The 12324-nt window shown below is 37.5% G+C and overlaps 1 protein-coding gene and 1 long non-coding RNA gene across 2 annotated transcripts in view; both read left to right on the top strand.

Moving 5' to 3' along the window:
* The window catches only part of tfr2 (transferrin receptor 2), a 15231-nt gene extending 12730 nt beyond the window's left edge, over window positions 1-2501 (top strand). The window contains exon 19 of the mRNA XM_017432018.3: window positions 2247-2501. Within this exon, the coding sequence (XP_017287507.1) occupies window positions 2247-2501 (255 nt within the window). The remainder of the gene's footprint in view (window positions 1-2246) is intronic.
* Window positions 2502-8343: 5842 nt separating this feature from the next.
* On the top strand, window positions 8344-12315 carry LOC119617195. Its single transcript, XR_005233411.1, has 4 exons — window positions 8344-8603; window positions 8777-9161; window positions 9501-9881; window positions 12126-12315. It is a non-coding gene; the product is annotated as an uncharacterized LOC119617195 (long non-coding RNA).
* The last annotated feature ends 9 nt before the right edge of the window (window positions 12316-12324 follow it).

Here is a 12324-nt window from a genome sequence, read left to right as displayed (position 1 = left end):
AAGAAGAAGAAGAAACTGTTTGAGGAGTAGCATTAGCAATGTGGCGGAACATTTCGGGAGTTAAGCGGGTGGCAGACAACAAAACTGTTTTTCAAGAGTAGTCGAGGGAAGAACCGAAAGTTAAACAACGTTTTTTTTAAATAAATCAATGACGTCATGACGTCGGTCAGTGTGCGTTCGCGCCTACGGCCGGTGTTCTGACGATCTGTGCTTCCTCGTCAGATTTTCCTACCGTAGCACGGCTTAACAGCTATGTCTAACGGTCGGTGCTACCCGTCAAAAACTGCTATCGTGATGTTTACAAACCAAAAACTATAGCGGTTCATGTTAATGTTAAATATTATCGGATACTGAAGTGGAAGCTTAGAAGTTATGCTTAGCATAGCATTGGAACAATTTATATCCACAACAAAAACCTTTCTAAAACCACAAAAATCACTTCCTTCATCAGAATATCCTACCTGTTAAATATAAGCAGGTAGCACAAATAGATCTATGCAATAAAAGCAGCAAGTGTCTGAAAAACATTACAACTTACATACAAAACTTACAAAAGCACAAAAAAAATACTTCAAAAACACTCCACAGAAATAAATTTTTCTTGTCTGAATTTTTTATATACAGATATGCATCTTTTAATGGTTTAAAATAAAATGAGAAAAATCTAGTTATTTCCATGCAGTGTCCAGAAAGAGGTGTTGTTCAGCTTGTAGGGCACCACAACTGCTTCCACCCACCTCCATCATCATCATCATATGAAATAACTTTTTGTCACGACAAAAAATAGTGGCTGGTAAAAAAAAAAATTAATTTCCACCCCTGCCTATGGCACTTTCGTGTTTCTACCTCCATGTAATGACACTCACCCCTACTGGCAAAATAATGACACCACAACTTAAAATAACTTGTGATTACAGAATATATTATATTTCAAGCAAAAAATAACCCAATTTCTTGTAATAAACAAGGCTCTAACACATAAAAACTATTTTTTAACTTTTATCTTAACACAACTTTTGTACCACACATCTGTGTTAATGATTGCATTAACATGAATTAATGTGCTACACCTAACCTACTTGTTTAATAATAAACCTTTGCAGTTTTTGCTCCTACCTAATATCCTACCTTACATTTTGAGTTTTAAAATGATTCTGGCTAACTGCTAAGGAGTTCAGGTGTGAGAAGCAATGCTTTGCCAATGTTTACAGTAGTTCTTTAGGTTTTTATGCCAGCTTCCCAGACATGACTGGACTTTATGAACTTTCCTAACATCCTTCTTTCATAAGGAAAGGACCCAAAGCACTCACAGGTGGTCAGGATCACAGCGATCCCCACCTTGGTCAAAACACAGACACACTCCACTGCATTCCACACTGCAAATGAACCACGCAGGCGGAAAGCTGCCCTCATCCTGCTCTACCTGACAGAGGCTCTTTGGAGCATGTAGAACCTGTTTGGAGCATTTGGTTTCACAACCAAAAAGCAGAAATGAAAAGTGCTTGATGTCCCTGCTCATTGTTCAAAGTTCAATAAATAACTTAAACTGAAAAGTAGAGATGGTTGAATATTTGTTTGACTACTTTATTTCTGACTCAAGCTTTATAAGAAAGTGTTTTATAGAAAAAATTGAAAACACTAAAATGACAAACTAAACTTCAGAAAAGTAGTTTATAATCACTTTCTTCCTTTAAAATGCCTCTGGTCTCGAGGATCTAAATTGTAAAGGTAAAGTGTTCTTACAACTTGAACGGTTCAATAAAGAATACTATACTGTGTACTTTGTCTGAGAATATTTACGCAATATACTCCTTTTTACATGAAAACCCTTAGGAAGTGACCAGAGTCTAGAAAAAAAAGTCATCCAAAAGATTTTTTTTTTGCTTTAATCCCTATAAATTTCTTTTTTTCTCATTCTTTTCTTAATCTTTTCTCTAAGTCTTAGGCTTTTTTCCACACATCCATGATGCCAACTTAAAGGCAATCAGTTGGTAGCTTCCAGTCATCACGAGAAATCTAATATAATATAGCTGGTTTTGGAATGCCTTGAAGTTCCCAGAGAAGAGAAGTGGCTGGGGAGAGGGAGGTCTAGGGATCTTTGTTTAGGCTTCTAGAATATGGATGGATGGATGGATGGATAGATGGATGGATGAATGGATGAATGGATGGATGGACGGACAGACGAATGGATGGACACATAAAGACATAGAAACACAATTGTAACTTTTTTCACGTTTTGCTTCTAGGTGGAGTACTACTTTCTGTCCCAGTATGTGTCTGCGATGGAGACACCATTCCGTCATGTGATCCATGGTCGTGGCAACCACACTCTGAGTGCCCTTGCTGAGCACTTGGCCTTGCTTACCTCCGACCCTGTACGATTTGATGAAAATCGTTTCAGACGACAGTTGGCGTTGTTTACCTGGACACTACAGGGAGCTGCCAACGCTCTGAATGGAGATGTGTGGAGCATACACAACACACACACATACACACACTGACATGCACAACACACACATACTGGTTGTCATTTGAAATGGGGACCGACTTTAAAATCATTACTTGCAGGGACCACCCTTTCTGACGTTTTCTGAGACATTAAAAAATCTATGACAACAAACAAAGTTGTATTAACTTAAACACAACTTTAAATGAATGAATTTGTGAGGTAAAAGCACACCCACGTTTTATGAAAACATTTTCTTACAAACATGGCTGACAGGGACATCAGTCTGATTAAAAAAAGTTTTACGTTTATTATATTTTAACATATACTTATACTTACTTATGTTTAAACTATAGAAAAAGCCCAAATTTAAGTACATTTAGTTTTCTTTTGTTTAAAGTTTACGTAAGTACACTTAACTACATGATAGTATTTACTAATAATATAAGTTTTGTATTTTAGCTAAATCAAAAATGTATGGTTAAAATCCTACTAAAATGTAAGAAATATACCAGGAATAAGTATTTTGCTAAAATATTACTATGCTCTTTTATACCTATAGTTATTTTTAGCTCATATAAATTTGTACTTTGCAGTTCATTATTAATACTTTTTATTACTTTACAATACTATAACACAATCATACATATAATAAAGACTGAATTATGTAAACATGTTTTTTTTTAGAGCTGTTTGGATTTGTCCTGCAGACAAACAGGATACCTATAACAACTGTAAGAAATTAAAGATGGACCATATCTCTTTACACAAATGTACAGTACGCATCATTTAAATGTTCACAGCAACAGCATCAAGACTTTACAAACAGTAAGCTCAGTGGAACACATGAGGAATGTATGGTAACAAACTACAGTGTTTGCATCAACACTGAATGCACAAAATACAACTAAGTATTTTTTAAAGCTTATTTAATTTAAACTTACCTTTGATCCAAATGTCCAGTTATTAAAATTGTGACAAAACTAACAAGAGTCTCAGTTAAAATGTATGGGATGGAAAATACATTGTTTTTGCAGCTGTGTATGTGTAAATATGTACCTGTTTGTTTTTGCGACACAACAGAGAAAGATTTCTTGTATGACTGAATACAATTTAAAGGGGGCGTATGATGTCATTTTTTCCCTTACAGATGTCTTTCATTATTGCAATCCACTGGCTTCTTAATGGTGTTTTGAGTTTCCTCCAGTTGTTATTGCCTTCTTAGCCGCTATCAGTAATATTTTGACTAAATCTTTATCACTGTCTTGACTGATTCCCTCTGACAATTTGCACAAGTATAGTACTTCAGGTTTCAGTGGAACTTTGTATCCTAAAACATTACATAAGACATCACAAATCATTTAAAATATGTGAATGGTCCACATCAAAATTTCCACATCCTCTCCAACATTTCTCTTGTCGTTTTAGCTGTTCACTTCTAAGATTTTGGTGTAATGAAAGATTTTTTTATAAGATTCTTTCAGGCAAATTCTCTCCAGGTGTGAATGCTAGTAGTTCTCCGATGAAGTTTTCACATGTTTTGCCATTCTATATCCTTGATGTTTGTATTGAATTCATTTTCCCATTTATACTTTACAGATTCAGTTGTGTCATTATTCGTGTTTGCTAGAACTTTATATATTATTGCTATTGTTTTAAGATTGCTTTTCCCATAGGCATTAATTATAATTTGAATCACTTCACTCTCTTCTTTATAATGGTTTGTCTGTACTGCAGTTCTATAATAATTTCTCATTTGAAGATACAGAAAAAATAATTTTTTTTTCCGTAAATTACATTTCTGTTTTAGTTGCTGAAAACTCTCCAGATGCCCATGTTCCTCCTGAACACACCATGCTGTCATTCCTTTAAAGGTCTAGTTTTTATAATGCTGGTTCAACAGAGTGTCATGATTTCACAAGATGACGCTAGTGCAGGCAACAATTACGCACAGCATAGATAAACGGTAAGAATTATTTTTGAAACAGATACTCCATGGAATTGGAGGTTTTTTGTCTCCAAGGAGGGGGCAACACCGGGCCAGGACTGGAACCACACTAGAAGACAGATGTATTGGTAATGGTTGTTTGACGGAACTGATAATTGCAAGTCAAGTCAAATTTATTTATATAGCACTTTTCAGCAACAAGGCGATTCAAAGTGCTTTACAACATAAAAACACAAAAATACAGAGTCATTGTGAAAACACACAACAATATAAAGTTAAACTAAACATATCTAAAGAAGATAATTTAAATACGATGAAAAATAGAGTAAAACTTATCTAAAACAAGTCATACTAAAGATAAATGGAAGACAAACTGAGGAAAACCAAACTAAGTTATAATAAAACCTAACATAAACTAAACTAGGGTTTAAAAAGCTCAGCTGAACAGATCATACATGATAAAAGCTAAGATAAACTAAACTAAAGGTACCGGAAGGCTAACTAAGAGTACCAAAGGCCATCTAAGAGTTAAAAACATTTTAATAAACAGCCAACTAAAAGTGTCAATGTATCACAAAAAAGAGGAGGGAGGGAGCAACATAGAGATATGAAAGAGGGTGCCAGCAAAGACGTTGAGATTAAGGTGAGGAATGCCAATGAAGTGTCCCAGATAAGCCTCTCTGCCATAGTTGTGATTGTGATGGAAAGTTTTATCAGCTGGCCTTGCGACCTAGCTGACACAGATCCGCAGGTGTCCTAGGGGAGGGAGGGGAACTGATGGGCAGACAGCGTCAAGTTTACATAACATCCAGGAGATTTTTGAGATAGCCACCCTTCCAAGGCCGATTCAGTGGAGCCAGATTCAGATATCGAATTTTTTTAGGTCAGGCCAATGCCATATTTTAATGTCAGCCTTAAGAGTCTTACTGGTACATCTCAATGGCGAATCCAAACATCCAAATTAATGTGGTCACTTCTGCCGGGCCGAGTCAGAAACTTCTCCAAGGTCGATTCCACTCGACCATTGAGTTCTAAGGTCTGCAGTTGGCCCACGACTCACAAAAGTCGCATCCAGAATGCATCTTTAATCACACAGCAACTGAGTCTGAGTGTTCACTGCTCTGCACATTCCTTCACACAGAGTAGGCAGCCTTGTCAAGGCCCCAACAGCCGACAGTGTCTTCCAGATGTCATGATACACCAAGTAACCACCAGTACCAAAAAGCAGAAATCCTGTTATAAAAAATCCAATTATGTACACATCTTCAACATCCTCGACTGACATTACAGATAAACACACAATCTTCCAGGAATCCATGGTGTATCCAGCTAGATATGTCCCATCGGGGCAAGGGGGTTCTCCTTTGCCCAGTCTTCTCGTCCAGGAAATTTGATCTATTGCGTTAAGAGACCAGCTGAGCAGATCCATAATAATATAATTTGGAAATTATGCAAAGAGAGGCTCCACAGAAAGAAAGACAATTAAAAAGCAGGACAGCTCACTACTATGCGCCTGTCTCGTCTGCAATTTTTCCAGAAGTTTTTTTGTTTTGAATCAATTTTAGTATGGATCACCCCCAACAAAAATGTGGATCAAATAAAGTACATCCATTATAATGTGTAGAAATTAGCAAATTTTACTAGGGATGAATTTGAAGCTGTACTACATGAATAATTATCTGAAGGTGAGAAGAAAATGAGTTCTGTAGGTGCAAACAAGGCAGTTCTTACACTGAAATTTGAGGCTGACACCTGAGTCTCTCGGACAGCAAAACACTGGGGACTTTTTATTAACACATCTTGTCATTTTCAGTAATACCCAAAAATCCCAAAGTGTCTTTGGGATCTGGAGCGTTTTATACAGACCCAGGACATGGATGTGTATTGCACACCTTTAACCAATTTTTGATTGGTCAAAAGTTTACATAACTCCTAAGTTATTTTGGGAAAAGAGTCCAGGCAACTGAGTCAAGTCAACCCAGAACAGACCCACTGTTTGACAGGAACTGTCTTTTTTCATTTAGTCATTATTAACAACCTCTTCTAACATGTCCTTCCTAAGAACTGTACTGAAAATTTCTTAGCAATAACAACCTAACATAACAACCTCCTTACACATGAACATTCCTCTTCCATATTTGGTAAACTCTGCATCTTCCACCACAGTTGCAGCTGGGAACATGACAAGGAACAGGTGAGGTGGGTGTGGCGACAGACAGGAAAATAACTGAGCATAGGACATGTGAATGGGACAGAAAAACACAGAAAGCCAAATGACCTAAGAACATAACTCAGCACAAGAAGAACAAGAAATATTACAGAATTGAAATGCAAAACAAACAACCAAAAGCAAAATAAAGTAAAAAATATTTAAATCCATGACAGTCATGGCACCTTTAAAATAACACTCACAACTCAGGTTCCTGTTTCGATAAGCAATGCTGGTGGTTCTGGCTGTTTGAAATGTGGCCACACACCTTGTTGGTCACTTGGTTGAAAACACTCAGCAGTTCAGTGATATTTAATCAGAAAAAGTATGTATTTTGTCACAATTTTTAGTCCCCAGCAGTCTCAGCCCAGTGAGCTACTACATTAACTGAGTCAGTGGATGCCATAAAGGAACAGTCTACTGTACCTGTCTGTATCAAGTCTAACAGCTGTTTTTGTGTGTCAGAGTAAAAACAAAGCCATGAGAAAGTCACAATTTTCTATCAACTTACAAAACCAGACAGTGTCAAAGCACAAACCTGAGGAATGATTTAAGAGGATAAATAATTGGTTGATTTTGCTGCTGCAGCTTCACTTGTGTGTTTCTGATGTAATTTCTGTTTTACTGTGATTAACTGTTGAAAATGTCCCCATGAGTGTGAGGATCTGGAGTTAGCTCCGCCTTGGGGCGGCTCCTCTAACCCTTGCTCCACAGGTGTTCCTGATTCCATTGATGAGTCCTGCCAGCATTTAAGCTTCAAGCTGAGACCAGACCTTCGCTGGAGCATCAAGCCTCTTGGGTTAGATTCTCAGCCACAGAGTCTAATCACAGTTTTGTCTTGCTACGCTAACCAAGCTTCTTATGTTCAGGTTTTGCCACGTTGAGACACGACTACTTCACGGAAACTTACCTGGACCACTGGACACCTACCTGGACCGGATACTTACTCTTCAACAACTGGACCACCTGGGACCACTTCCTCACCTTCCTCCACGCAGTTGGACGCCTCCTGGACCTGTAAGAAACAGAGACATTGTTCACTCGCTCCACCGAACCTCTCTGATCAGATTTGGTACCCGAGACTCACCCTGCTCCTTTGTTCTTTCAGACCGTTCCCGAACCTGGCTCACTGTACATATTACTGCACCTGTAAATAAACTCACTTACCTTAGCTTCGCCTCCGTGTCTGGTTTTGGTCTCGCTCTTGGACGAACATTTCCTGGGTTCTTGTCAATGAGCCATTGCAACACATCAAAACACTCTTGTTTTGACACACAGAAATAAAAGGCATTTTTATTCTCAGAATCATGTAATCCTCTCTCTTTGAATATTCAAAGTCTGTTTGTGAGGTGACATTCAAACATCTGTGTTTGTGAGAAAGCATCATTTCATCGAGACCAGTTTTCAAAAAACCATCAAGAAGAGACGTCACATCCAAAGACCAAAGGAAAAAGGTATTTGTAAGTTTCATCTCAAATTATTTTTTTGCTCTTAAGATAAATTTATTTTTATGAATGTCATATAAAAAAACAATCACTAAATATTTTTGCAAGATATTTTTCATAGAATTAACCTATTTTGACTTCAAAGAAGCAAACAAAGACTAAAGTAATGCATAATACTTTTTAATTTCAGTGGAAATGCCTACAATTTTGTCTGTACAAATGTAGCTCAATTTTGATTGTTATTGTGAAAACAACATGAATATAATAATCATTAGATTAAGAGTTTATTCCAGGCCTCCTCTCCTCTCAGCTGCTGTGAGATGTGGAAGAAGTTCAGCTCCTTGGTTTCTGTCTGCTCTGTTTCCTGTTTGACTTCAGTTTCTCTGCTCTCCCAGCATTGTTTCTCTGTACACTGGAGGGAGAGCTAAAGGTTTGAAATCATCAACATGAAGTGTTTAAATGTGTCCTTCATCCAACAGAGACAAAGTGTTGGAGTCAAATACTTCCAGCTGACAGCAAAGATGCAGTGGAGTCTGATTCTGCTCTTTCTGATGGGTAAGTTAATCTAAAACACAACTACAGTCATTATTTACAGTTACAGGACAGATTTATGTGGAGGCAGAGGAGATCTGACTCAGCTTTATATCACGCACAATTTTATAAATATTGTTTACATGTGCAATTGTTCTGATTTTATAATAAATTCAGCAACACTTCTCTGTTTCCAGGTCAGTGTTGTTTCATCACATGTCTCTATGAGTATCACTATGTTGGAGAGAATAAAAACTGGTCTGAAGCTCAGCAGTACTGCAGAGAGAAATACACTGACCTGGCCACAGTGTCTAACATGACAGACATGAAGAGGATCCTGAATAAACCAGCAGGAAACATGAATGAAGCTTGGATTGGTCTGTATAATCAAACAGATGGTAACAGGATGTGGCACTGGTCTCTGCCTGGGGTGGAGTTCAATGAAAGTGAGACAAAGTGGCACACTGGAGAACCAACTGATAAAGGAACAGGAACTTCTGAGAACTGTGGGATGATCTGGAAAGACCTCACATGGGGAGATCACTCTTGTGGGTCAAATATAAAAATTCCTCTGCTATGATGGTGAGTATTCAGAAAACTCTGAATCTAAACTCTGCAACCAGTCACATATTATTATAAATTCAAAAATACTACAAAGAAACAAAAAACTACCACTGCCATTTTTTTTGTTTCTGCTGATGTCTCTGCACCTAGTTTTATGATCAGAAAAAAAACCCAAAAAACTATTAAACAGGGATGTGATTGTCTGTTTTAAAATATCTACTTCAAGTGGACATTCAAGAAAAAATCAGGAAGTCTAACACTGTTCTTTTTATTTGTTTCTCCTGATGTCACTGCTAGCTGCTATTTTTTATTAGGATAAAAGACAAACTGGGATGACTTTATCTATTTACTCCATAGAAAAAAATACAACACAGAAATTCCATCTAATTAACGATGAAATGAGCTGGCTGAAGGCTCAGAATTACTGCAGAAAGCATCACACAGACCTGATCAGTGGACTGAACCAACTACAGGATAAACAACTACAGGATAAACTACAGGATAAACAACAACCGAGTGAACCACGTTCTTTCAAAGATGATCCATACATATACATCGGTCTGTTCAGAGACACCTGGAGGTGGTCAGATGGAAGCAGTTTCTCTTTCAGACACTGGAATCTACAGTTTAACAATGATAAATACAACAGTGGTCAATGTGCCATGACTGTGTTTGATGATGGAGGCAGATGGAGGAATGAGGACTGTACTGACAGAAAACCTTTTATCTGTTATGACGGTGAGTTTTGTTAAAATTTCTCCACATTTAACTGCAGGTCAAAGAAGTCAAAAACAACAACAAAAAAAACTTCAATGTTTTACACTGTTTATGTGTAGGAAATATTTATTTGTTTTCCTTTAGTGGTGAGTACATTCAGAATAAATAAATAAAAAATCAGTAGATTGTACATAAACATAAATTTTTGCCACAGTTATATTTCACATTGTATAAACATAAAATCTTTTGAAATGTGAAAATATTTAATTGGTATTAAATATAACAATATTTTAGGGCAGTGATCAACAAACAGAGATTCTAGAGGGGTGGAGATGGGAAACAGTGGAAGTGTGAAGTGGGTTAGGGGTTGGGGGGGATGAAAACAATGTGAAAAAGGGGAGAAGTGCTGTGGTATCTGAGATTTTTTTTTTTACATCTCTTATTTTAAAGCAGCTCAAAAATATCAGAAATAATAAAAAAGGCTAATTTCTTCAACTGTGTAATGTTTTAATTCCCCAGTTTCTGTGAGGGTTAAACAGATTTCTCCTGAGACTTTATCAGTCTGACAGTTAATTTATACAGCAACGAATGAGACATTTAATGCAGAACGTCGACCTTCCTCACTCTGAAGATGGTTTATATTCTACTGGTTCTTATCTAAATAGTAATAAAGTGAAGATTAAATGTTATTCCGTGTTTTAATAACACAGTATATTACTGCTTGAGGTGCTTGAATTTATTTGCAAGGATGTCAAACTCAAACTAATAACTGTCAGCTTATTAAATTTAGTTTTTAATTTTTTCTTATTTCATATTTGTAATGCTTTATTTATTTTAAAAATATGATCTCTTTCTTTCATTCTATGAAAGCAACATTTTTGCACAGTGACTCAAGCAAAATAACATTCAAAATGTTTAATTAAAAAATTAAAACAAGGGGAAATAAAGTTAGTTACAAAAAATATTAGCATGGTAAAACCATCTGTGTGTGACATCCTAGAAATGGATAAAATAAAACTGACAAAGCATAAAGTCAAAAAAAATGTAGCTTTTAAAAGTTGATAAACTAAGCTGCTGCTACACAGAATCTGCACAGCAAATAAAAAGCCTCACTTGTGCTGATTAACAACAAATGTTGATGTTTCCCTCAAACACAAACCTCTTAACATCAGCCTTGACAGTTAAGGAGCTTTGCAAGCATTAAATTATTATTATTAATAAAATTATTATAAATAATATTATTAGATCAATAGACTAGATTTTTTCCCCCTTGCAGAGTTGTTAAGGAGATGATGGGAGTTTGACTTTCCAGTCTACATGTGTTTTGTGGACTTGGAGAAGACTTAGGACCATGTTACCTGAGGGATGCTGGAAGAGCATAGGGTGCTGGTGTCTCTTTAAAGGGCCATCCCATTCCTGTATAACCAAAGGAAGAGCTTTTTCTGTATCCTCAGCACAAAGTTGAGCTCCTTCCCAGTGCAGGTTGTTTTCCAATAGATCTGTTCCTCATTTCTAATCCTGTTGGTGGTGTTCATAGACTGGATCTCAAGGCGCAGTTGTAAAGAGGAGGGTGTCAGGTTTGGGAACAGGTTTGGGTCTTGTCTCTGCTTTTTGCAGATGATGTTCAGGTCACAGTTGAATGAAGAGTTGCACTCGGGTGCTTCACAGCTAAGTGTAAAGTGACAAAGACTAAAGGCAGTTCCACTCAGTCTGAAGCCATGGTTCTCAACTGGAAAAAGGTAGAAAGCTCCATTAGGATCAGGGGGAGTATTTGCCTCAAGCAGAGGTGTTCAAATATCTGAGAGTCTTGTTGACAAGTAATGGCAGGATAGAATGGGAGATGAATTGAAAGACTGGGGCTTCAACCGCAGTCATGAAGGTGTTGCTCCAGTCTGTTGTGGTGAAGATGAAGTTACAATTTACTGATTTTTCTGCATTTCAACACTTACCTATGGTCCAGAGGTGTAGATTACAACAGGAAGAACACGATTTTGGATACAAGTGGTTGAAATGAGCTCCTCTATAGGGTGGCTGGGCTCAGCCTTCGAGATAAGGTGAGGAGCTCCATCATCTGGGGGGAGCTTTGAGTAGAGCTGCTGCTCCTTTGCATCAAAAGGAGTGAGATGAGGTGTTTCAGGGTTCAGGCATCTGATTAGGAAGCCTCCAGAGAGGCTGTGACAGGAGGCGTGGCAGGAACAGAGAAACAGAGAAATACTGCTGGTTTGATGTTTTTTTGTTTGTTTGTTTTATCTACATCAATGACAGATAAAGTGATCCTGATCAAAGAGAAAAAATCCTGGGAGGAGGCCTTGTACTCCTGCAGAGATCACTACCATGACCTGGTCACCATCACCAACCTTGATGAGCAGAGATGGGTCCAGGAGAAAGTCAAGAATGCCTCGACTCCTTTTGTCTGGATGGGACTGAGGTACAGCTGTGCTCTGGACCTGTGGTTCTGGATCAG

The sequence above is a fragment of the Kryptolebias marmoratus genome, linkage group LG7 (assembly GCF_001649575.2).
Source record: "Kryptolebias marmoratus isolate JLee-2015 linkage group LG7, ASM164957v2, whole genome shotgun sequence".
Taxonomy (NCBI): domain Eukaryota; kingdom Metazoa; phylum Chordata; class Actinopteri; order Cyprinodontiformes; family Rivulidae; genus Kryptolebias; species Kryptolebias marmoratus.
This window is presented reverse-complemented; position numbering and strand designations above follow the sequence as displayed.